Source organism: Alexandromys fortis, unplaced genomic scaffold, assembly GCF_014885135.2.
Source record: "Alexandromys fortis isolate MF-2015 unplaced genomic scaffold, M_Fortis_MF-2015_v1.1 scaffold_149, whole genome shotgun sequence".
In the NCBI taxonomy this organism is placed as follows: domain Eukaryota; kingdom Metazoa; phylum Chordata; class Mammalia; order Rodentia; family Cricetidae; genus Alexandromys; species Alexandromys fortis.
Window position 1 is genome coordinate 3,297,090 of NW_026068025.1, and position 24,288 is coordinate 3,321,377.

General features: G+C 43.9%; 1 protein-coding gene across 3 annotated transcripts in view; it reads left to right on the forward strand.

Moving 5' to 3' along the window:
* Positions 1–24,288, forward strand: part of Specc1 (sperm antigen with calponin homology and coiled-coil domains 1) — a 268,415-nt gene that overhangs the window by 236,452 nt on the left and 7,675 nt on the right. For all 3 annotated transcript variants that reach the window (XM_050163731.1, XM_050163730.1, XM_050163733.1), the window contains 2 exons: positions 15,516–15,632; positions 21,938–21,997. In XM_050163731.1, the coding sequence (XP_050019688.1) occupies positions 15,516–15,632; positions 21,938–21,997 (177 nt within the window). The remainder of the gene's footprint in view (positions 1–15,515; positions 15,633–21,937; positions 21,998–24,288) is intronic.

The window sequence follows — 24,288 nt, forward strand, 5'->3', positions numbered from 1 at the left end:
TTCCTATCCTCCACCTCTAGGTCTGGACCATCTATTCCTATCCTCCACCCCTCGGTCTCTCTGAGGTCTACAGCTTGTAGCTTAGAGTAATTGTGGCTCCCCCAATATGACATAAAGGGAAGACATCTGACAAAGACTCATCTGCATTGATTTCTCCTCATCTACATAAAACAAGAACGTTGAACAAACTGTGCTACCCATACCAGGGGCTGCCTCATTAAAGAAACCCACCTCAGTGATGTTGGCAGTGAAGCCATTTTTGTTTGTTTGTTTGTTTTGCCAGAAAGGGTTTCCGCTGTAGATTTTGGGCCTGTCCTAGAACTAGCTCTGTAGACCAGGCTGACCTTGAACTCACAGAGATCCACCTGCCTCTGCCTCCTGAGTTCTGGGATTAAAGGCGTGCGCCACCAATGCCCAGCTGAAGCCACTTTTGCAGTCATCACGGAAAGCAATCTTTGGGGTGTGTATGGCTTCTCACAGGCTGATGGTCGGTTCATTACTAAGGTTCATAAATATACTCCTTTTCAGCTGTTCAACCAGTATGTTGAATTGGGGATTGTTCACATGCTTAGTCCTCAAATGGAATTAAAGACCATTTCAAGGCTCAGGATATAGCTCGTTGGTAGAGCACTTACCTACAGGTCCTGGGTTCAATACCCAGAACTGAAGGAAAGAAAAACACAAAAAACAACACTAGCAAAAACCCACTTTCTCAGCTCTTAAATGCCTAAAAGCTAAGACCATTCCAAATAGCATTCAGGGAAGGATGGAGGCTCTCCTGGTTATAAAAAGGGTGAGGTTTTTATTTGACGGTTTGATGATTCTGGAATGGATATAAATAATAATACACACCATAGCTGCATTACCAGTGTCAGAACAATAAGAAGTCTTAAACATGGGGAACAGTTTGCATGCAAGAGAAACATTTCCTGGCCCAAATGTTGATTGGACTTCCTGACTAGATTTGGAATTTCTAAAACAAGCACTTATTTTAAAAGGTACAGAGGGCACTTTTCCTTGCATGGTTCCATGTGCACCTACCTGCTGCTGATGTATGGCTGCATTAAAATGTCTAGGGTTTGGTTTTTCATTTTCTTTTTTTTTTTTTTTTGCGGGGGAGGGGGTAACACTGGGGCCAGAACTTGGGGACTCATACATGAGAGGCAAGTAGTTTACCACTGAACCACCTCAACTGTTGAGTTCAACCCCCAGTGCAACCAGTGAGTCAGTCAATCAATCCAGAAGACAAAATAAGCCTCATCTCCCCAGGAGGGTCTGCTGGCCACGGTCTATTCTGAAGTGTCTGCAGCCCTGCTCTCCTGAGGGGATAGGTGATTTGTATTATTCTTTCCTGAGAGGAAAAAATGTGCACAAGATTTTAGTCCCAATGTATTACTCATTCATAGTCATAGATCAAGAGCTGTTCTTAATTGGGGTTTCGTTAACCTAGTATTTGGATGACTTTGGGCTGTATTTGTCCTCTCGGAATGCTTCTGAAGATTATGCCAGTAAAGGAAAACGAGTTTCATGTTGTCATCTTTCAAAAGATACAATTACAGCAAATGTAATTATAGAACTAATTCATTTCTGCTCAGAACAGACTCCAGTCTACAAAACAGAGCACGAGCCCCACTGGCAGACTGGTGGTTGTGTAAGGTAGAAGACAAGGAAAGAGAACCAGTGTAAACAACATGGCTCATGGACTGACACCAAACACTTCAGGGTCCTTTTTTTATAACTCAGAAGGCTGAGGAGACTGCCTTATTTTGGGGGGGATGCCCCTGGGTGCCTGTCTCTCTGGCTTACCACTGCTGGGACCTACTGTAAGTGCTGTATCCAAATCAATGACTTTTGTTCACTGATGTAAATAAAATAATTAAGAACTCAAGAAGCTAGTGGAAACAAAGTTAAGATACAATTCTGCAGAACGGGTGCCATCAAAGAGAAAAGGCAGCAATGACTGGTGTGCTGGTCTGGTACGGCACTAGTTTCGCAAGTCCCGGGTTTGGAGAAACTCCTGTCTTCTTCTCTTGTAGTCCAGAACTTGTTTCTTCCCAAATTCCCCATCTCATTGGTTTAGAACGCATCCCCTTGTCTAATGAAGATTTGGGGCTTAAGGCAGCTCCCTTCTCTGATCATGGGCTCAGTCATACAGCTGAGTACCTGTAGCTTTCCAGCTCTGAGTTCTGAGACAAGCCAGTGTCAGCCACCAGCCAGGGGAAGGAGGGTCCGGGCCTCCTGCTTCCCCGTGACTCATACTGAACATGGACCACTTCAGTCTATTTCTTTCATCACAGAATGACAAATGGCATAAAATACATGTAGATAAATGTAGCATTTTGGGACAAGAAAGATGTGTCAAGTTTATTAAAATATAGGTATAAATTTGGGAAGAAAGGATGGACAGACAGAGAATCTGGCCACTTTGGACTCACATATTCCTCAGCCAGGTCAGCTTTACCACAGTGGACCAATGTACTCCATCCCACCAGCCTGCTTCTGGTCGGCTATGGTTCTTAGTTCTTTAACTCACAGGGTGAGTGAAAGCTAATTCAAGACCCTCTCTTATCTCCACCTTTTGTTCTCTTTTCTCCTGCTTGCGAGAAGAACAAATTGCTGAGTCTGCTTCCAGTGTCCTCACAGGCAGAGACCTGTGAGGTCGTCCTGCCCTCGCCCTGGCCTGCTGCCATTTGCAGGGTGGTGTCCATAGCAAATAACATGTGAATTTCAGAGTCCCGTGGACCTGGAATTTCTATTGGCTCTGACACTAACAGTATTTCTTTGTGCCGCAGCTCCTGTGTGTATAAAATGGGTGGACACCACTTACTATATATGGCAGTTCTAAGGAGTGGAGGAGCATGTGCTCAGTGGCAGGCATCAGAGGCCCAACTTGTGTTACTACCCTGGCCATCCCACCATTTTTGGAGCCTGAGATTTAAGCGGCTCTTACCTTGATCACTGAGCATTTGTCTTCATGTCCAGATGCAGCTTCTGTATGTATGAATGGAAATGAAGTGTGGGTGTCGGTGTTGCCTGCAGAAGGACACTTTCCCAGTGTGCTGCCCTGCTTGCCTCCAGTTACTCAGATGTCGGGGTCATCATAAATAATAAGCAGGAAGTCTCCTGAAATGAAAGCTTGGCTTTCCTTCCTCCAAGGCACAAGAGACATGGGTGTGGAGATGTACTCTTAGGTACCTGTGTGTATAAGATGTTCTTGGGCTTTGGAAAAGAGAAAGATACAGCAAGTTTTAAAAGCTTTAAGCAGGGATTAGAGAGTTGGTTCAGCAGTAAGAGTTCTTGTGCTCTTGCAGAGGATCTGGGTTTAATTCCCAGCACCCAAATTACAGCTTGTAACCATTTGTAACTCCAGTCCCAAGGAATCTAAATACTGCTTCTGGCCTTCAACAACACCAGGCATGCATTTGGTGCATATACATACATGCAGGTAAAAGACTCATATACATAAAATAATAAAGTATTTGATTTTTTTTAAAAAATAAAAGCTTTATGTATGGCCCAGCTGGCTCAGACCAACACTGCACACTGTGTCAACAAAATGGCTTAATGTGTAAAGGCACCTGCTGTCATGCCCAGTGACCTGAGTTTGATACCCAGAACCCAGATGGTAAAGGAGTAATCGGACTCCTGTGGGTTGTGCTCTGACCTGCAAACGTGCACCACGTCATATGTGCATGTACCACATGTGCTTGAACACACACACACCATGTACACATGCACACAAATAAATAAATGTTAAAAAAAATATGTGACAGCAGGGCAAAGGAAAGAAGGAAGGGAATTTTATTGTGCTGAGTGAAGCAGTTCTCGGCCTTCCTCCAGGCTGGCCTGTGTGTCTCCTGGAACTCCCCTCCTGGACTCTGTTGTCCACATGCAGGAGATGGATGAGCAGATGGGTGACTGTCACAGCCCAGTTCTTTCCTCTGCTTTTGTAGCACATGCATTTCTCCAGAAGATGTAAAACCCAAGTATTTTGCAGACTCAGTGGGTAGCTTGAACTCAGAGATGTGGAAGTCAAAAATCTGAATACTCAGCTTTCCAGTGGCCCCGACTATTACAGAGTTAACCTGAAAACCTGGGCCCTGCAACAAGAACATTGTAGACTTTTATGTAGCAGGGATACCTGGAAGCTGTTCCGAGGCAGGAGTGCCCTAGTCGTGGAACCCGGCATAGAGGTGTTGCTGTGGAGGTCTGTCCTGGCTGAGTGTAGTTGCAGGGCAGACTGGAGAAGTTGCCTGACAGCCTGCGCTGTGGGGGAAACAGCTAGGACCCCTAGGCTCATGTTGGACTCCGGCTGGAGGAAAGAGACAATTTGACAGAAATGTGGGGACTTGAGTGTCTGGTGTCTCTGATGTTAGATAAACCACAGACTTACTTATTCTTTGACTTCTTTACCTATCACACAAAGCCTTTGACCTGCCTTATCAATTAAGTGCTTCGCTATCCCAGACACTACAAACCTAGGTTTTGCCCAACTGTGACCGCAGCCATGTATTCCCGATGCCCTAATCACAGGAAACAATACTTTGTGTCTCAATGCATTTCCTGTCCAGCCTGTAGTCTCCTTGTCTTCTCTGTCCTCACCTTGAGAAGAATTCCATGGAGTCTGCCTCCCCTAGTCCAGCTTAACTTCATGTTCTCCCTTCCTCACACCTTAAAGCCTCACATTGCCTCTGATGGAAGCACTCCAATCCAGTTCTCCAGGGCAGTCGGAGCTGACTAATTCTAGCACTGCCTTTGGCCATTGTGCAGAGTGGAGGAGGGGCTGCCAGGCTCTACTCCCTTAAAACAGGCCACTATCACTCCTTTTGGTCTTTGCCTGGATTTTTGGCTCAGTTTCTCCAGAGTTAAGGTGTTCTTAAGAGGACAGTGGGCCTCCCTGTAAGCCCCGGTGTCTATGGGGAAATCATAAAAAGGGCCCCCACACTTGCCCAGTTCTTCACATTATAACTGAGAAAACTAAGCTTGCCTTGAGTTATTAACCTTCACACTCAGAAGGAAGCTTGAGGACAATTTTATTAGAGTTTTGGGGGAAATCATAAGCACAGGCAAGCTGAGAATCCCGGTCCTCAGCAGGACTAATAGAGATGGAAATAGACATGCCTTTCAGCTGTGAAGGTCAGGGCATCGTTGAGAAAGCCCAGAGTGTCAGGGAAAGCTTAAGTAGGAGTCCAGAGCAGAGGATCTGAGTTCAGAGAGTAGTTCCCACCCCCACCCCCCGGCTCCAGGCCCTTCTCTCCAAGGCAAAGGACTGTCATGTGGTCAGAAATAGAAACAAAGACAGTTTCCACAGAAAGGAAGAGCACTTGCAGGAATGTGCACAGGCTGTGAGCTGAGGGCAAAGCCAGGCAAGCACTGTGGTGGTATACAGTCTCTCTAGGGTCTTTAAAACCCCACCTTTCCTACGGGTGTTCTGGTTGTGTTTTGGGGTGCTTCCCCTATCCCATGCTTTGTTAGATAAGCCCAGGTCCGTGAAGGCTTCCAGCCTTCTGCAAACTTTCATCTTTCACGTGTTAACCTTGATGTCCCAGTTCTGTCTCTATGTGCCTGCCACAGTCCCTGTGCACACCCACTCCAGAGCTGTGGTCCCAAAGCTCTTCCTGGTGAGCAGACTAGTGATGATCAGTCACTTGTCTATAGCCACTTTCGGGCATGGTCCCCACCTAAAAGGGTTGGCGAAGAGACTTTGGATTTCCAGCAATAGGAGTTTCTAGAATCCCTGTGTCACGGGGAGTTTAGTTTGAAATGGTTGTATATTGTAGAAGACACACGTTCTACAAGAATGAAATACAAGTTTTAGGGAAACACGTCATTATGCCGCCCATGATCTCAAAAAGGTGAGGACCAGGAAAACTGTGTCACCTTTATCCCAGGAGAGCCATCCTTTGTAGCTTGCTGTTGGATTAATTTTAAAAAATTGATGGCTATATTTTAAGAGTGAATGTGTCAGGTGTATTGGCACAGGCCTTTAATCTCAGCACTTGGGAGGCAGAGGCAGGTAGATCTCTGTGAGTTCTAGGCCAGCCTGGTCTATATAGAGTGTTGCAGAACAACCAGGGCTGTATGGTGAGATGCTGTCTCAAACAAAAAGAGGGAATGTGATGGTGAATAGAGTAAAAGGAAGATAGTGTGAACATGTGACTATGGAGATAGGTAGTATGAGCATGTAACTATGGAGATAGAGAGTGTGAGCATGTAACTATGGAGATAGTGTGAGCGTGTAACTATGGAGATAGTGTGAGCATGTAACTATGGAGATAGTGTGAGCATGTAACTATGGAGATAGTGTGAGCATGTAACTATGGAGATAGATAGTGTGAGCATGTAACTATGGAGATAGTGTGAGCATGTAACTATGGAGATAGATGGTGTGAGCATGTAACTATGGAGATAGATAGTGTGAGCATGTAACTATGGAGATAGATAGTGTGAGCAGGTAACTATGGAGATAGATAGTGTGAGCATGTAACTATGGAGATAGTGTGAGCATGTAACTATGGAGATAGATAGTGTGAGCGTGTAACTATGGAGATAGATAGTGTGAGCATGTAACTATGGAGATAGATAGTGTGAGCGTGTAACTATGGAGATAGATAGTGTGAGTGTGTAACTATGGAGATAGATAGTGTGAGCATGTAACTGTTGAGATAGTGTGAGGATATAACTATGGAGATAGTGTGAAGATGTAACTACAGAAATAGTGTGAGCATGTAACTAATGGAGATAGTGTGAACATGTAACTATGGAGATAGTTTGAGCATCTAACTATGGAGAGAGTATGAACAGGTAACTATGGAGATAGTGTGAGCATGTAACTATGGAGATAGATAGTGTGAGCGTGTAACTATGGAGATAGATAGTGTGAGCATGTAACTGTTGAGATAGTGTGAGGATATAACTATGGAGATAGTGTGAAGATGTAACTACAGAAATAGTGTGAGCATGTAACTAATGGAGATAGTGTGAACATGTAACTATGGAGATAGTTTGAGCATCTAACTATGGAGAGAGTATGAACAGGTAACTATGGAGATAGTGTGAGCATGTAACTATGGAGATAGATAGTGTGAGCGTGTAACTATGGAGATAGATAGTGTGAGTGTGTAACTATGGAGATGGATAGTGTGAACATGTAACTATGGAGATAGTGTGAGGATGGAGAACCAATAGCAGCAAAAGAAAAATAGAAAATTAGAGCATGAAGCAGGGTTACTGTTGCTGGTACATGTACATAAATTTACCTAAGTATATTTACGTAAATACAACCTGTCTTTGTACTATATCTGGGTGGCTGTAGTTGTCTCAGCTGGTATGTCAGTAACACATATACAGGATGCAATGGGAAGCCTATATAAACCTTGAATTATTGTTTGTCATGTTTTAAAGTTTAGTTTATCTTTTTTATTGTTCCAGTCATATTTTTCCCTGTACTTTCCTGCTGGGTGTTTAATAAGAGCATGTAAATATCCAAACATCAATTTCTTAACTGTTAAGACCAGTTGAGAATCTGGTCCTCGGGGTCACTTGAAAGGGAGGAGCCTGTGGGTCTTTCATCTTTTGTTTAACCAGTTTGACATCTTCTGGGCTAAACCACGGTCTTGCTGACCATGGACCTTCCTTTGGAAGAACAGGAAACATGGCCCTCTGTTGACCTTTCTCTTTGCAGAATGTACACTGGTGAGAGCCTGCCATCTAACTCTCTATGGCCTCTGAGATTAAGAGGACAAGTAACTCCCAGAGATGCAAGACTCTTTGAGAAATGTCCCTGGGACCAAGTTGACCTCATAGGATAAGGACCAAAATTTTGGTCTCTTTCTATATTAACATAGGTCTCCAACTATGGTTAAGTACCCAGAAAGCCCATTATACCAGTACTGGAGAACAAATCATTCTTTACAATTGAACTGTTGTATAGCACTTAGATAGAGCCTGATGTAAGACTCAGTTTGTTAATGGGAAGCCTGACACACTTAATAGAAACTATGAACAATTATTCTGACAAAACATAAAATCCTTTTAAAAGTACACTACTTAAAGGAAGTTGATTGTATAAATACAACATATAGAATCTGTAAGACTGCTAAGGATTTTGTGTATATTGGCAGTTTTAGGTTAGATTGTTGGTTAGATCCTATTTTATGAAGGCGTGAACAATTCTTAATCCAAAATCTGTACTTTTTTTTTTTTTTGAGACAGGGTCTCACTACACATAGGCTCTCACTGCCAAATTGTCCTCAGATTCTCAGAGATCTTCTTGCTTCTGCCTCCTGAGTGCTGGGATTAAAGACATGCCACCATACCTGCCCAAAAACATCTGTACTTTTATAAACTATTTAAAAATAATTTTGATATTAATTAGAAAATCAATAAGCGTAAAGACATAGGGCTTTGTGTGACTGTTGATAAAGCTTAAAGCAGGCCAAGCAGACACCAATGTCTTGGTTTTAAAAAACAAAAACCTTAAAAAAAAAAAAAAAAAAAACCTTTTCTTTTTGCTTTTTGAGACAGGGTTTCTCTGTATCTCTGGCTGTCTTGGAATTTACTCTGTAGACTAGGCTGGCCTCGAACTCAGAGATCTTCTTGCCTCTGCTTCCCAAGTGCTAGGATTAAAGGTGCATGCCATGATTGCCTGACTAAAAGAAAATTTTAAACCTTTGGTTTAAATTGCACAAGCTAGAAATCTTGAAAACCCCAATTTTTGAAGGTAGAGAGCACACATGTAGGAAAGTACTAGGTTGTTTTTGTTGATGTTTGGTTATTTATTTTGCTAGATTTATTTTCACTTTACATGTATAAGTGTTTTGCCTTTATGTGAATACCACGTGCATGCCTGGTATCCTTGCAGGACAGAGGAGATTTCAGACCTCGTAGAACCCCAGTTACTGACACACTGACAAGCCCTGTGTGGGTGCTGAGACTCAAACCCAGTCCTCTGCAAAAGCGGCCTGTGCTCTTAACTACTGAGCTGTCTCTCCAGCCCCAAGGCAGTGAATTTTAATCTCAACGTAATAACTGTAAGTTAAAGTTCACCTTAGAAACATAAGATATTATTATCATCTTAATATTTAATAATTCAGCCATTGTATTATATATAAATTTATCCAACTAGTTAATACTACTGTTTGTTGGTATTGTGTCTCCTATCATCCCCACCATGACAGGAAATTTAACAAATATTTGACAAACATTATTATCATTTTACATGTACTACAGCGTTGGTAAAAACTTCATATTTAACATTTTATATATCTATAAAGGATGGTTCTGGAAAGCTGAGTGGTGGTGCATACCTTTAATCCCAACACTTGGGAGACAGAGGCAGGCAGATCTCTGTGAATTCAAGGCCAACCTGGTCTACAGAGCGAGTTCTAGGATAGCCAAGGCAACACAGAGAAACCATGTCTCAAAAAGAAAAGAAAAAAAATAGTTCTGAAAAAGAAATACATCACAATTAGTCCAGCACGTATGTACAATATACTTTACCCAGGGCATCCCAACTAACAAGAAACATTTTTTATGTCCTATTATTTTTGTTACCTATGACATAAATGAAATAATATTATTTTAAAGAGGTTTTGGGGAAAGAAATCATTATTTAAAATCTCTGTATCCAATATCAAATTTTATAACCTAATGAAACTTTTATGACTCCAATAAAAGTTGTTTTCTTAAACAAATGACCTTCTGAGATTTTATAAGGCATTTAATAGAATCAAAGATACTATTTTAATGGGCTTCATGAAGGAAAGTGAATGCCTTACTTTGTAAGCATATACTTACAAAGTACATCCCCCAAATAGTCACATTTACACACATTTAAGGTAGGTATGACATCTCTGAGAGGTAGAAGCCGGCCTAGTCTCTATAGTGAGTTTCAGAACAGCCAGGGCTACATAAAAAGATCTTGTCTCCAAAAGAAAAAAAAAGAAAAAGAAAAAAATTAGTGACCTTATTTGGGGGAAATTCTGGGGTCAGACTGAGTCCTGTTTCCTATTTCCCAACATCAGAGGATGTGCAAACAATTGCATGGAACATACGTGAACACAAATGACATAATTACATAACAAGGTGAGACATTCCCATCTCTGTCTTTGGAAAGGGGTCTTTGGTCATCTGTCAGTCTGCCTTGAGTACCTCCAGTTGTGTCTGGGATGGGTTCTTCAGGTCTCTTTGAGTCTGTAGAGCCCGAGGTTCCTGTACCATTAAAAGTTCTTAGGCTAACAGTTGTTGTTTGTGTTACGAAGTTATAGAAATAATTTTTTAAAAGGAAAAACAGAGCAATAGGACCAGCATAAGGAGAAGTTGTGTTCGTTCAGAAAGGCTGCTGGAAGACCAGAGGTGCTGTAAAAAGGACAGAGTTGGACTTGGAAGTCCTCATAAGACAAGATGGAATCAATATAGGATACAGGTAGAAATGCCCAGTGTGGACCAGTTTCTAGTGCTGTTTCAGGGGTCCTCAGAGAAGGATTGTCATGGTTGGTTTTTGTTTTGTTTTTCTGCTCAAAGTCTGTGGTTAATCATGGATTCTAGATGCTCCCGAGTGTCCGAACATTCTCTTTAGAGGCATGCTGTAAACGTAAGAGTGGACAGGTGACCAAGAAGCTTTGTTTCTGTGTGTCCTGTGAGGCTTGGTTTTCTCCTTTCATTACTTTCTTTAATGTCACTGATCCTGGTAGAGAGTCACTGCTACACAGAGCTGTACTCCGCACCAAACTGCCACCTCCCCGTGAGTTCAACTGTGCTCACGTGCAGAGGATTCCTTCAGCTGGGCTCACTGACGACCAACTCTCCCTTCTACGGAGAGAGATGGAGAGGGCTAGGCGACCATAGCTGGAGTATCTAACCGCTACTCCCAACCAAGTGTATACAGTTCTGCCTTAATTGCATGTGGCGTCAGGGAGGGACAAGCAGTATATAGGACTGGGAAGGGGGCTCCATCTAGGTGGCCACAGAGGAGTTGTCATCCCCACTGGGTGCAGACCTCCCAGTATGGCTGTTTTAAGGCCACCCGTGCTCCTGCCTATAACCCCACACATTGCTCTGCAAGTATGCTCAATTAACGCGTTGCTTCCTCATAGTGAATGCTGGCGGAATTGCACCTTATTAGTTTGTCATTGGGATCTTTGGAGGAGGAGTGGACATTGTTTAATCTCCTCCAGGGGAGGAATTTTACCAACAGCCATACTGACCCTTAAATAAGGCGCTTAGGATCACTTCCCTTGATTTTTATAAAGTAGGTCCAGCTGTGGGATGACTTTAGAGTGTAAGATTTTATCTTTTGGCTAATTTCCTCTCTCTGTGTTGAGGCCAGACAGTATTACAGTAAAATATTAACCTCTGTTGTTTTTGTTTTATTTTAGCTACCCAGGACCAGACTTATCCTAACTCTTGAGGCTTTGTAGTAGCTTGGAGTCCAAGGAAATAGAAGGCAGATTTCCCATAATGATTGATATAAAGGCAGACTTCCCGTAATGATATAAAGGCAGACTTCCCATAATGATATAAAGGCAGACTTCCCGTCATGATCCTAAGGGGACAGAGGTCAGTGCTAGAAGAGTATCTAGAGGGGAATGGAGAGGAGCATCCCCTCTGCCTACGCCAGGCCCTCAGAGAGACCCAGCAGGATGCCCTGCTTTCTGTCAACACTCTATCCCTAAGCATCTGTGGAGGCACACATGAGTATAGCCACAAAAGAATTGAAAACACCAATTTGGTGAACTAGAGAAATGGCTCAGTAGTTTAGAGCACTTGTTGCTCTTGCAGGGGACCAGGGTTGGATTCTCAGCACCTATGGTGGCTCACAACCTTCCATAGCTATAGTTGTCTCCACAGACCAGGTATGCACATGGTACACATATATACATGCAGGCAAAACACTAATACATAGGAAATAAAATGAATTAATTTTTTTAAAGATAGAAAGAAAACACTCTCTGTGTTCCAAATGCTCTTGGACTTACTTTCCTCCAGCCAAGATATTTTGTATGTATGTGGGAGGGTGCGTAACAAAATTTTTATTAAATCTTTGAGTTTCATACAAAATTCATCTTGAACATAGACAACCCTCTCCCACTCATCCCATAACTACCTTCTCTACCCTCCCACCCAACTTCGAGATATTTTTTTCAAGTTAGATTTCTATTGCTGTATTAAGACCATGGCCAAAAGCGATGGGGGAAGGAAAGGGTTTAAAGGCTTACACTTCCACATCAAGGCCCATCATTAAAGGAAGTGAGGGCAGGAACTGAAGCAGAGGCAGTGGAGGAACAATGCTTACTGGCTTCCTCCCTGTGGCTTGCTCAGCCTGCTTTCTTATATAATCCAGGACCACCTGCCTAGGAATGGCACCACCCACGTAAACTGGATCCTCCACCAATCATTAACCCCCCCCCAAAATGCCACACAGACTTGTTTACTGGCATTGTTTACTGTGCTTCCTCCTAACTCTGTGTGGGTCAGGTTGATGAAAAAACCAGCAAAGATTCTCTCTCTCTCTCTCTCTCTCTCTCTTTCTCTCTCCCTTCCTTCCTCTCTCCCCCCTCCCTTCCTCCCTTTCTCTTTTTCCCTCTCTCTCCCTCCCTGCCCCTTTTCCCCATGGAGCTCGGTGTGTGTTGCCCAGCTAGTCTTGGGAATGGGGCCTGCTTTGGTGCGGTCGACTTACCAGGGGTCACATCATTAAAGAACGGACTCTCCTCATGCAGCAGCTGTCAGTGCCTGGAACGCTTCAGCTAGTGGAGGAATTTCATGGCAGCTTTACACCCCACCCCACCCCATGTTGTAATTTCGTCTGGCTGGACCTTGAGAAGATCTTGTACGTGCTGTCACAATTGCTGAGTTCGTAGGTGCAGCTGCCCTGTTGTGTCTGGAAAACACTGTCTCCTTGATGTTATCAACCACTTTTGACTCGGTTACCATCTTCCCACCTCCTCCTTCCATGAAGACTCCTGAGCTTTGGAAGTAGGGATATGATACACATGTCCCATTTAGCCCTAGGCACTCCACAGTTTCTTGTTCTCTGCACACTGAGCAGTTAAGGGTCTCTGTGTTAATTGCCATCACTGCAAAGGGAAGCTTCTCTGATGAAGGTTGAGAGATGCTCTGATCTGTGGGTATACCAATATGTTTTAATTCTAGCAGAATAATAGTATTAGGTTCCCTAAGGCCTGTGACCTATTTAGCCTCAGGTTCTTAGTCCCTTAAGCAGTGTTAGTTGTGGCTTCCATCTCACAGTGTGGGCTTTAGAACTAATCAGAAAGTGGTTGGTCACTCCCGAAGCATCTCTGTCACTATTGCACCAGCAGGTGTATCTTGTCAGGCCAGTCATTCATTGTAGCTTGTGGGATTCACAACTGGATGAGAAGGATGGTTATTTTTCTCCTTTGAAAGCAAGCATCCCCCTTCCAGTTGAGTACCAACTTGAGTTTTCCATATTCTGTGGCTCAAGTACGTAGTATCTTCAGCAATAGGTTTTAATGTCAAGTTCTGGAATGTAACCACGGTCATTGGCAATAGCCTATAATGAATGTTTTGGGGTCTATGTGACCCCATTGCTGAACAAGATTTAAACTATACCACAGTTGCCTCTTTCTCTCTGAAGATAAATCCTCAGTGGAATAAGATTTCTACCCTAAGAAGCTCTTAAAAAAAAAAAAACAATAAGATGAAACAATTCTGAACTGTGAGGCTATAAGTTTAGACAAGCTATGACTTGGTGTATAAATGGCTTTGGCCCTTTTAATTTTATTTAGTTATTTAGCATTTATTTTATTTTATGTGCATTGGTATTTTGCCTACAAGTTTGCCTGTGTGAGGGTGTCAGATTCCTGGAAATTGAGTTACAGACAGTTATGAGCTGTCATGTGGGTGTTGAAAAGTTAACCCTGGTCCTCTGGAAGAGCAGCCAGTGCTCTTAACCACTGAGCCATCTCTCCACCCCCTGGTCTCTTTATTTTAAATGGCCACACAGATTAGAACTGTAGGTGGGTTGAGGTTTTTTCTTTGCATTTGATGCTCAGGAGAAATGCCTTATTACAGAGGAATCATTTCCACAGCTATAGAGGCAAGTCTGTTCAGAGTAAATGAGCATCAAAGAATTGAGGGCAGTTAGGATATAATAGAGCAAAAGGGAATGAACTTATCCAAGACATCCTCCTTCCAGCAGAGAACACACTTAGCCTGGCTTCTATCATTTTAGACTGTGCTCCTGTGATGTCTCTCTTTAACCTTTGAGTTCATTGGTTTAGGATCCCAGACTTCGAGCCCTTGCCTCCTTTACTGTTATTATAATTATGTGTGTGCCACTCTATGTTCATGGAGGTCGGAGGACAACTTTCAGGAATCATTTCTCTCCGTCCACTATGTGGTTCCTGAGGATTGAACTCAGAAGGTCAGGTTTGACTGCAAATGCCCTTGCCCACTGTGTCAACTCCCCAGCCTGTGGACATCTTTTAAAAATTAAATCTTTGGAAAGATAACATTGCTTATCACTGTGTGTCAAGCAGCGACCCCAACTCACTGCCTGTCTTGCAGGAGGAGCCTCATTCCCCACCAGAGGAATGATTCTTGCTTGTTCTCTGGCTGGCCGGGAGACTGTTGAGCCTGAGGTTTCTCTTGCCCCTAGGAAGCTGCTCTAGTTAAGGAAGGGAATATAGAGCAGAAGCAGTTGTAGCCTGGGCTCCATGCTCTTGTTTTGTCTGGTCTGCTTGATGTTGGGTTATGTGTAGTCATGATGATAGTGATGGTTCTAATGGAGATGATAGTGATGGTAATCATGATGGTGTTGGTGGTAATGACGATGGTGTGGTGATGATGATGGTCATGATGGTGCTGGTAACAATGATTATAATGATGTTGGTGATGATGGTGATGGTGATGATGATGGTTTTGGTGGTAATGAGATGATGGTGGTAATGGTCATAATGGTGGTGGTGATGATGATAGTGATTGTAATGATGGTGGTAATGATAGCGATAGTGGTGATGGTAATGGTGATGGTCATGATGATGGTAATAGTGGTGATCGATGATTGTGGTGATTGCTCTCCCTTGACCAATCAGTCTGGGAAATTTTGGATATACAAAACTCAACAGGGGAATAACTTGAGATAAGATTAATATTAGGCTTTAATGGATCCCCCATTAAGCAAGAACTCCCCATGGTCTCATCTTCCCCTACATATATACCTGTGAATGTATGTGAACCACAGCAGGCCATTCCTGCTACCAAAGTTAAACACACTCCCAAAAAATGCAGTTCATTATGTTGTCTTACCTAAATAGATACCGGTATCACATTGTCTGGCTCATGTCCTTGACGGTGCAGTGTGGGTGAACACTGGAACATTGTCTGCGGTATTTTTGACAGTGCAGTGTGGGTTAACACTGGAACATTGTCTGCCGTGTCCCTGACAGTGCAGTGTGGGTGAACACTGGAATATTGTCTGGCTCGTGTCTTTGACAGTGCAGTGTGGGTGAACACTGGCTTTTCTTTCTCCACAGAACATTGATATCACCAATTTCAGCAGCAGCTGGAGCGATGGGCTGGCCCTCTGTGCTCTGCTACACACCTACCTGCCTGCCCACATCCCCTACCAGGAGCTGAACAGTCAGGAGAAAGTAAGTCACTGCCTACACCACCTCATTTCTCCTCCAGGAGTGCCAATAGAATTTCTGTAGCAATGCATTTCTGGGAGGGTGGGTGGGTAGTTTGAAAGAAAATGGCCCATAAAATATTATGAGGTGTGGCTTCATTGGAATAAGTGTGGCCGTGAGGGAAGAAGTGTTTACTGTCACTGCAGAGATAAGCTTTGAGGTCTCCTGTGCTCCAGCTTCATACAGTGTAATAAACAATTCACTTCCTGTTGCCTGAGCCTCAAGATGGAGAACTCCCAGCTCTTCTTCAACACCACATCTGCCTGCTTACCACCACACTGCCATGATGATAATGAACTAAACCTTGGAAACTGTAAGCCAGCGCCAATTCAATGTTTTCCTTTAACTGAGTGTGGTGGCACACACCCTTAATCTCAGCAGAAGCCGGTTTCTCTGTTGCTTTGGAGCCTGTCCTGGAACTAGCTCTTATAGACCAGGCTGACCTTGAACTCACAGAGATCAGCCCACCTCTGCCTCCAGAGCTCAGCTGCCCTTCTCAATGCAAGTCATTTGTTACCAAGCAGAACAGTGCGTCTCAGTCCCAAGTATCCTCTACTCTCTGCACATAAGCATTCGCACAAACACATTCTATAAATACATACATACATACACACACACATGTCTGGCTAAATATTTGAATACCAGCCAGGCAGTGATGGCGCATGCGTTTAATCCCTACAGTTGGTAGGTAGAGGCAGGCAGATCTCAGTGAGTTTGAGGCCAGCCTGATCTACAAAGTAAGTTGCAGGACAGACAGAGCGACATAGAGAAACCCTGTCTTGAAAAAAAAATTGAATTCCAGACATAGCCAAGTTATCACAAAAAAAAAAAAATTAGCCCACAGAATATCTTGCAGGACTAGCAGTGTGGCTAACTACAGAGCACTAATCCAGCATGTACCAGACCCTGGGTTCAATTTCTAGCAATGAAAAAGTACTGTTTTCAAAGCATTTCCATGTGGAATGCCTTATAAATTGTGAAAGAGGCTGAGTAAGATCATGTAATGTTTGGGAGAAAAAATATGTAGTGTGTCATGTTGAGTGTGAGGTGTCTAAAATATTCAAGTGTTATATTAGGCAGGCAGACAGCAAATCTGGAGTTCAGATCAGAAATCAAAGCTAGAAGAATGGATGTGGGAGAAATCCATAAAGATTCGTATTATTTGGCAGGACTTCCTGAGATGAAGCAGTCAGTGTTCTGAATTTGCACTGCCCAATAATGTTTGAAGGGCAGCTAGAGAAGGCGTATGAAGCCGTGAAACTGAAGATGAGCCAATTCCCCCGATTTTAAGGGAACCATCTTAAGCAACTTTGATAACTATAGCAAAACACCTGAGACTGTATATGTTGGTAAGAGGTTTTTTAGAGCTTTGAGACGTCCCAAATTGAGGCAGTCTGTTGTTTGGCCTCTCATGAGGATCTCGTAGTGGGTAGTGGGTATCACAGCAGGGAAAGCCTGTGTGGAAGAGGGATGCATGGTGAGGCAGGAAGCCAGAGAGATTCAGAGGCCAACTTTGCTCTTTTTATAATTTGCTCTCACAGGGAGTAATCAGCGTCCCATGGGGACTGCGTTGATCTCAGAGATTAAGATTCCCAGTCACCTGCTTTACCTCCTCCTAAAGGTTCATTTTTAACACGTGTGCTGCTGGCCAAGCTTTCAGCACATGAGCCTTCCGAGACACTCAAGCCCCATCCAAGCACAGGAGAAGTACAGAGAGGACCCAGCAGAGGGAACTAGAGCCAGGTGGAGTGGGGACCGTCAGCCATCACAGAGGCCAAGGGCATAGCAGGGCATCTGATTGTCACCTAGGAACAGTTTTGATTTTCCTCTTCTTTCCTTTCTGGTGCAGTGTTACAAAAATAATTATGTCAATAGTGAACATAACAAATTTCAAAATAATCAGCAGACCTTCCTAAAACGACCACACACATTCTAAAATGTGAGTCTTCCTGAAAGTGACTTGTTTGTCGGTAGTCAACAGGCCTGGCTTCTTTGTCCTCCAGTCAATTCTGTTGGAAAATAATGGGCCTGCGAGTGTTTGCTCTCACAATGTATCATGAGCATTGCTTCCTGGTGACCAAAACCCTGTCTCACTCTGCATCCCTGAGACTCCCGCACCAGGCACCCAGCCAGTTGCCCAGTGGCCTTCTGCAGATGTAGAACTGTACATCAGGGCAGGCTGGCAACAGTATTCTTGTTTCTGTTACTCTTACAGGACAAGAGCCTCTATTTCCCACACATCTGGTTGAGTTTCTTTTTCTGGGTCTCTGGTGATGTCATCAAGAAATGCCAGTGGTGAAGGACCATTATAAGGCAACTAAGGAGTCAACATCATGTGTCAGGAGTGTCATATGCAGACCTGTTTGACTTCACAGCTCCCCTGTCAACTCCAGTTGAGTTTGAGTTCCAGCACCTAGGTCTGTTGGTTACCACTGACGCACTACTCCCTGAATGAATATCTGGTCCCTTCCTGGCTGCACCCTAAGTGGAGAAGCAATGGCTACTGCCTGCACCCTAAGTAGAGAAGCAATGGTTATAGCTCAGGATGTCATGAGAAGGGGTGGGGGTGCACTGAGAAAGGCCAGCTCCGTCCATTACAGAGGAGGATTGTCAAAATGAAGCGTCAGCCAAAGCCCATCGCTACAGCATCAACTGAGCATGTGCGGAGCTTTTAATTAAAGAGTCCCCAGCCTCTTTAATAAGGATAAAAAGACTGACAGTACCACTGGGTAGGCTTTCACAGAAGGAACATGTGTGAGGTTGGGCTTCACAGAGAGCATAACTGCTACAGCCCCTTTGAGGTGAATGAACATGATTCAGACTGCCCTATGGTCTTATGTATGTACTCAATATGAGAGGGTCATCGATTGGGTGGTTGTACCTTGTGGAATAATATCAAGGGTACTAAGGGAAATATAATGTTTGTAAAAATCCATTAAAATTGAAATATAAAAATAATATGTTAAAGGATCTAGGCTCAGTGGTAGAGCCAGTGCTTAGCATCAATGAGGGTCTGGATTTTATCGCCAACGCCAAAGAAAATTAACTAGTTCAGAATTAAAAGTAAGAACTGGGCACAGTGGTGCATGCTTGTAAAGCCAGCACTTAGGAGGTGGGGGCAGGAAGGTCAGGAGTTCAGTGCCAGCCTTTGCTACACAGTAAGGTTAAGGCCAGATAGGGCTACAAGAGGTGGTGTCTCAAATAGGCAAGGATAACTTGTAGTAAAGGAATATTCAATCACAGGGTGTACATCACAGTGACTGGAAGATTTCAGTAAAGTATTTTGTTTTCATTAAAAGGACAGTCTCCATATGTCAGCATATGAAGCTCTTCCATGCAGCCCAGAGTCAGGTTATTGAGTGGAAAGTGATTCTGTTGATATCAGAAATTGAATATGAATATGAATCAGATCCTTTCTCCGTCTTATTAGCAGAAAGATACTGTACCAGTACAGTCCTGCCTGCCAATCTGGAGACCAAGGTCTGTATCAGATGGGAACAGATTATTCTGAGCTAGGAGGTTCAGGCTTACCCCTCCCCACTCCCCCGACCCCCACTGCCCCCCTCCCCCCCACACACAGAGCAGACACTGAAGAATGAATGGCCTCTCACTCTGTCCTCACCTGTATGACAGAGCCTCCACCGAGATAGAGCTCATGGCCGGAGGACATTGACTCTCCTCCCCAGCCTCTTCACTGGGCATCCCTCTTCTGCTCTCTGGCCTCTGCACAGCCGCCACAACAGTGCATAGTGGGAGGGCATTAGGATGATGACCCCTGGTCACTGTTGTCCCGCCTCCATCAAAATGAGCAAACATCATTTTTATGAACAACAACAAAAAAAATCACCCCATTGTATTCCATGCTATGCTGTTTCAGAGGTTTTTGAGGCACTTTTCCAATACAGACCATTTATCCTGTGTTCAGGTTCTTAGAAAACATACTTTCATTTGACCCTGGTAGAGGATCTTAGCAGAATTCTAATTAAAATATTTGATTTAGAAACGCCTTCTCTTTAGACCTTATTAGTAACCCAATAAACAGACTAAAACATCAAAATGCAGTGTTTAGTTTGACACATTTGGCAGGTAAAGATCCACGGGGGACGGGGAGAACATGATTATCGGAGCTGAAGATGGCGTGCCTTTTTAGGAACCAGTTTGGCATTACAATCTCATGAGCCATAAAAACTGTTTGTATCTCAGCTTCCTGAGCAGGGTAACCTAAACACTGGCCTAACCAAAGGGATTTAAAAATAAGAACAAAGGTTCCATTAGCACCAAAACAGGGGTGGTTCCCCTAGTGTGGGCTGGACGGGCCCATTTACCCATTTCTGCTCAGCAGAACAGAGCAGCATCACAGAAACAAGGGGGCGGTTTCCAGCTCTTGTCCATCAATCTCTCCAGGTGTCAAGGAAGAAGGCTGCTGGACTGGGCAATATCACCGTGGCTCCGCTGCTTCCCAGGGTTACATCACAGGCTAGAAGAAAGCATGCATAGGCACGTCTGCTTTTCCTCTGACAGTATTTATACATCAGCAAGTTGACTTCAGTGTCGAGCCGAACCATTTGACCCAGGGCCAGATGCTTAGACGGGGCAGAATGAAGACTATGGGGAAACAGAAAAATAGAAAATTATGAATGTAAAAGGACTTGAACTCCTGGATTCCAGTGATCCTCTTCCCTTAGCCTCCTTACATAGCTGGGGCCACAAATGCATCACAGCTTATGTATAAAATTTAAATACGAGCTGGGCAGCGGTGGCGCATGCCTTTAATCCCAGCACTTGGGAGGCAGAGGCAGGCGGATCTCTGTGAGTTCGAGACCAGCCTGGTGTACAAGAGCTAGTTCCAGGACAGGCTCCAAAGCCACAGAGAAACCCTGTCTCGAAAAACCTAAATAAATAAATAAATAAATAAATAAATAAATAAATAAATTTAAATACGACTGTGGTAAAGTGCTTGCCTAGCATGCATAAGGCCTGGGTTCAATCCCCAGTACTGGGGAAGGAAAAAGAAAGCTAAATGAATCAAATTGTAAAAATATACATAGGACATAAACTGTGACCATGCTTTTTAGTGGTACTTAAAACATCTAGTTAAATTTCTAAAACATAGTGACTTTCATATGAATTATTGAGGCGGATGGCGTGACAAGTAATTTAGGTTATCTGTACAAAGAGATGTCAGACAATAGCCGAGGAGAGTCTGGGAACAAAGCCCAAACTCAGGCTCGGTGATTCTGGGGAACGGTACTGTTCTTGTTCTAAGAGGAAAGTATTTTCAGCCTAGAATTCCCTGTCCAAGAATTCTCTTAATCAAGCATGATAGTAGAAAGAGGATTTTTCTGTATGAACACATCTGGAAATGTTTCTCCTCGACAGCCTTTCTCAAGAATGTTCTCCAGGGAGATGGGGTGTAACCCTACAGTTGATCAGAGGTTTTGGGGGATTCCTGGGGCAGGAAGACTTCTTTGAATAATAGTAATGGCTAAGAGCTTCAGAGTTTGAAAAGGAGAAAGTGAGAAGCAATACAAGGACCAGACCCTCTCTGTCTGGGGACAGAAAAGCAGCAGGCTGCAAGGAGTTAGGGATTTCACACCAGCACCAGGATGAACAAAACAAGCAAAAACCAGATGATGAGGGGCCGTTTCTCTCAGTCAGAGAAGTCACCAAGCAGCATAGACTACAGGGGAAAAGCAAAGAAAGATTGGGATTCAGTCTCGGCAAGCTGTCCTCTGAGTGCCGCAGGCTCACCATGATGTGAGCACACTAACTAAATAGTGCTGTGGGAAGATCACAGTCACCTGGAAGTCACTACAGGAAATAAAGACAAACTAGAAAGCAGTTGTCTTGAGAGTTAGGACCGGGGAAGAAACAGTTTTTCATTTGGTTATATGTAACTACCTTCACGTATGACTTTGGTAGTTTTTTAAAGACTAGGTCTCACTATGTAGCCCTATCTGGCCTCAAACTCATAATCCTCCTGCCTCAGTCAGAAGTGCATCAGTGCCACACCCAGTTTGATTGTCATTTGTGGCATTGTGAAGAAACACAACATGGTGAATATTGTAAATCTTGAAAAGGCCACAAATGAAACTTTGTCTTTCTTCAGATGTCAGTCAGTGTTGTTTTCCCCAGTGGCGGTCGTAACCTGCTACCCTTTCTTTGCCGAGACAGAGCTGGTCTGCACGGTTGACATGCCTCACAGTGGGCAACCTGCAGTGTCCACCCTGTCCCTGCTCTCATCCCTTGTCTTTGTCTTTCTGATACAGAAACGGAATCTCTTGTTGGCATTTGAAGCAGCTGAAAGTGTGGGCATCAAACCCAGTCTGGTATGTATCCTGTTTTGTACCTTTTTGATATTTTTTTCCTAATTCATGAGGAAGAACTTCCTGCTATCCACTAAACTGATAAAGGATACCCAGGTCCGTTTGCAGATCTGTCCCTCAGGAGTCCTAATATGGTTGGAATTCCAGCTGGTCTGAAAGGATGTACGCTCAGGGGTTTGTTTGTCTCTGTTTCCTTATCATTATTATTATTATTATTTATGTTTGTGGGTGTTTTACCTGCTAGTGGTCTGTGTACCCAATGTCTGGTGCCTGTATAGACCAAAAGAGGTTGCTGGATCCCCTAAAACTAGACTTAGAGATGACTGTGAGCTGCCATGTGGATGCTAGGAATCAAACCCAGGTCCTTTGGAAGAGCTACCAATTCTCTTCATTGCTAAGCCATCTATCTCTCTAGCTCTGGACTCAGAGTTCTTGAAATTAAGATTTCATTATGAATAAATTGCACTTTTTTTTTTTTTTTGGTTTTTTCGAGACAGGGTTTTTCTGTGGCTTTGGAGCCTGTCCTGGAACTAGCTCTGTAGACCAGGCTGGTCTCAAACTCACAGAGATCCGCCTGTCTCTGCCTCCCGAGTGCTGGGATTAAAGGCGTGCACCACCATCGCCCGGCCAATAAATTGCACTTCTGACAAAACAGTGAGCTAGATTGTTATTAAAATTCTCTTGTTCAAATCAACATGCAATCTCAGTGAAATGTCTTTTTTAAAGAAATGTCACCAGGGCATTGTGGCACACACTTTTAGCCTTAGCACTTGGGAGGCAGAGACAGGCAGATCTCTATGAGTTCAAAACCAGCCTGGTCTACATGGTGAGTTCCAGGACAGCCATGGCTGCACAAAGGCACCCTGTCTTAAAAAAAAAAAAAAAAAAAAAAAAAAAAAACTACATATCAGAAACATAAAATAAAGTGAAAACTGAAGCTGTGAGTTAAGAATCAGACATTGTGAGAACTGCACCTGCTCCTGGAGAGATGCTGAGGCTTGCCTTGGAGGTGGGGTGGATTAAAAGGCCAGATGAGGTTTGGAACCCAGATTTCTGTCTGGAGCACCTAGCTAAATGGTAGGATGCAGGAAGCACCTATTGTTTAATGGCTACTGAAATATGCACAAGCCAAGAATACAAAGCAGACAGGAAAGGGATTGAGTTTTCTAGCCAACAGGTACACCAAATGAGAGGGGATTACCTGCCAGAACTGGGGTAACAAATGTTAACTGTTTAAACCTAGCAGGCAGGTGAGAGGCACTGGGGAGATGGCTCAGTGGGTAAAGTCCGACTGGACAGGCATGGCAGCATGAGATCTACAGTGCCCTATAAAAAGCCAGGCGTGTAATCCCAGTGCCGGGGGTTCTTGTTGGCTGTGAGCTCCTGTGGGCCTGAGAGCACCTGTCGCCAAAAGTGGAGAGGGACTAAGGAAGACCTGGATGCCAGCTTTGGACCTCGACACACCTGTACACCAACACAAAGCACATGCACACATACTAAAACGTTTAAGAGAACATACATGGTGCTACATATCTAATCCTGGTTTCCTGGAGCTGAGACTTCGCGTGGCTCTTGAAGTCAAGCCCAGCATGTACAACACAGGGACTCCATCCAGCTCCAAAACTGAGAGAGAGAGAGAGAGAGAGAGAGAGAGAGAGAGAGAGAGAGAGAGAGAACAAAGAAGATGAAGAGGAGTAGAAACCAAGGAAACCAGGGAGGGTCATAGTGCTATAAATATAAGGGAGGGAGATTTAGAAAAGACTCACGTCTGTTCCTGGAGCTGTTTGAGTTGGAGCCTCAGCCCTCCCAGCCCTAACAAGCTAAGCTCGACCATCCTCAGGAAGCCAGTTAAACAGATAATCATGAAAGCAGGGAAAAGGGGGATTTATACAATGTCGCCATACTGGGGACATAGAGGCCCCGTGACCCCTACACGAACACTCCCGGTTCATCTTCAGGGCCCTAACAAGAGGCTTAGACTTAGACAGCGTGCAAGAGACATTTAATTAAGCAGTCCTGGCGTGTCCTCCTGCCAGTCAGTACCCATTACTGCCTAGTGTCAGTCTCCCTGCCAGGTGGTCTCACAAGCTGACAGACTTGTACGGATAGTTCACCAAGACCAGCTCCTCCTCCTGCTGCTGGCGCCAGCCTCCATCCTTCCCTTGTCCCAGCAAGAGATTTCTGGAGAAATTACAATTCCTAGGGGATCAATGTTTAAATAGGCCAATATCCAAAGAGACCTGCACAAGGATCTTTTTAGAATATTTTTGTTACCACCAGGAAGGTTACACAAA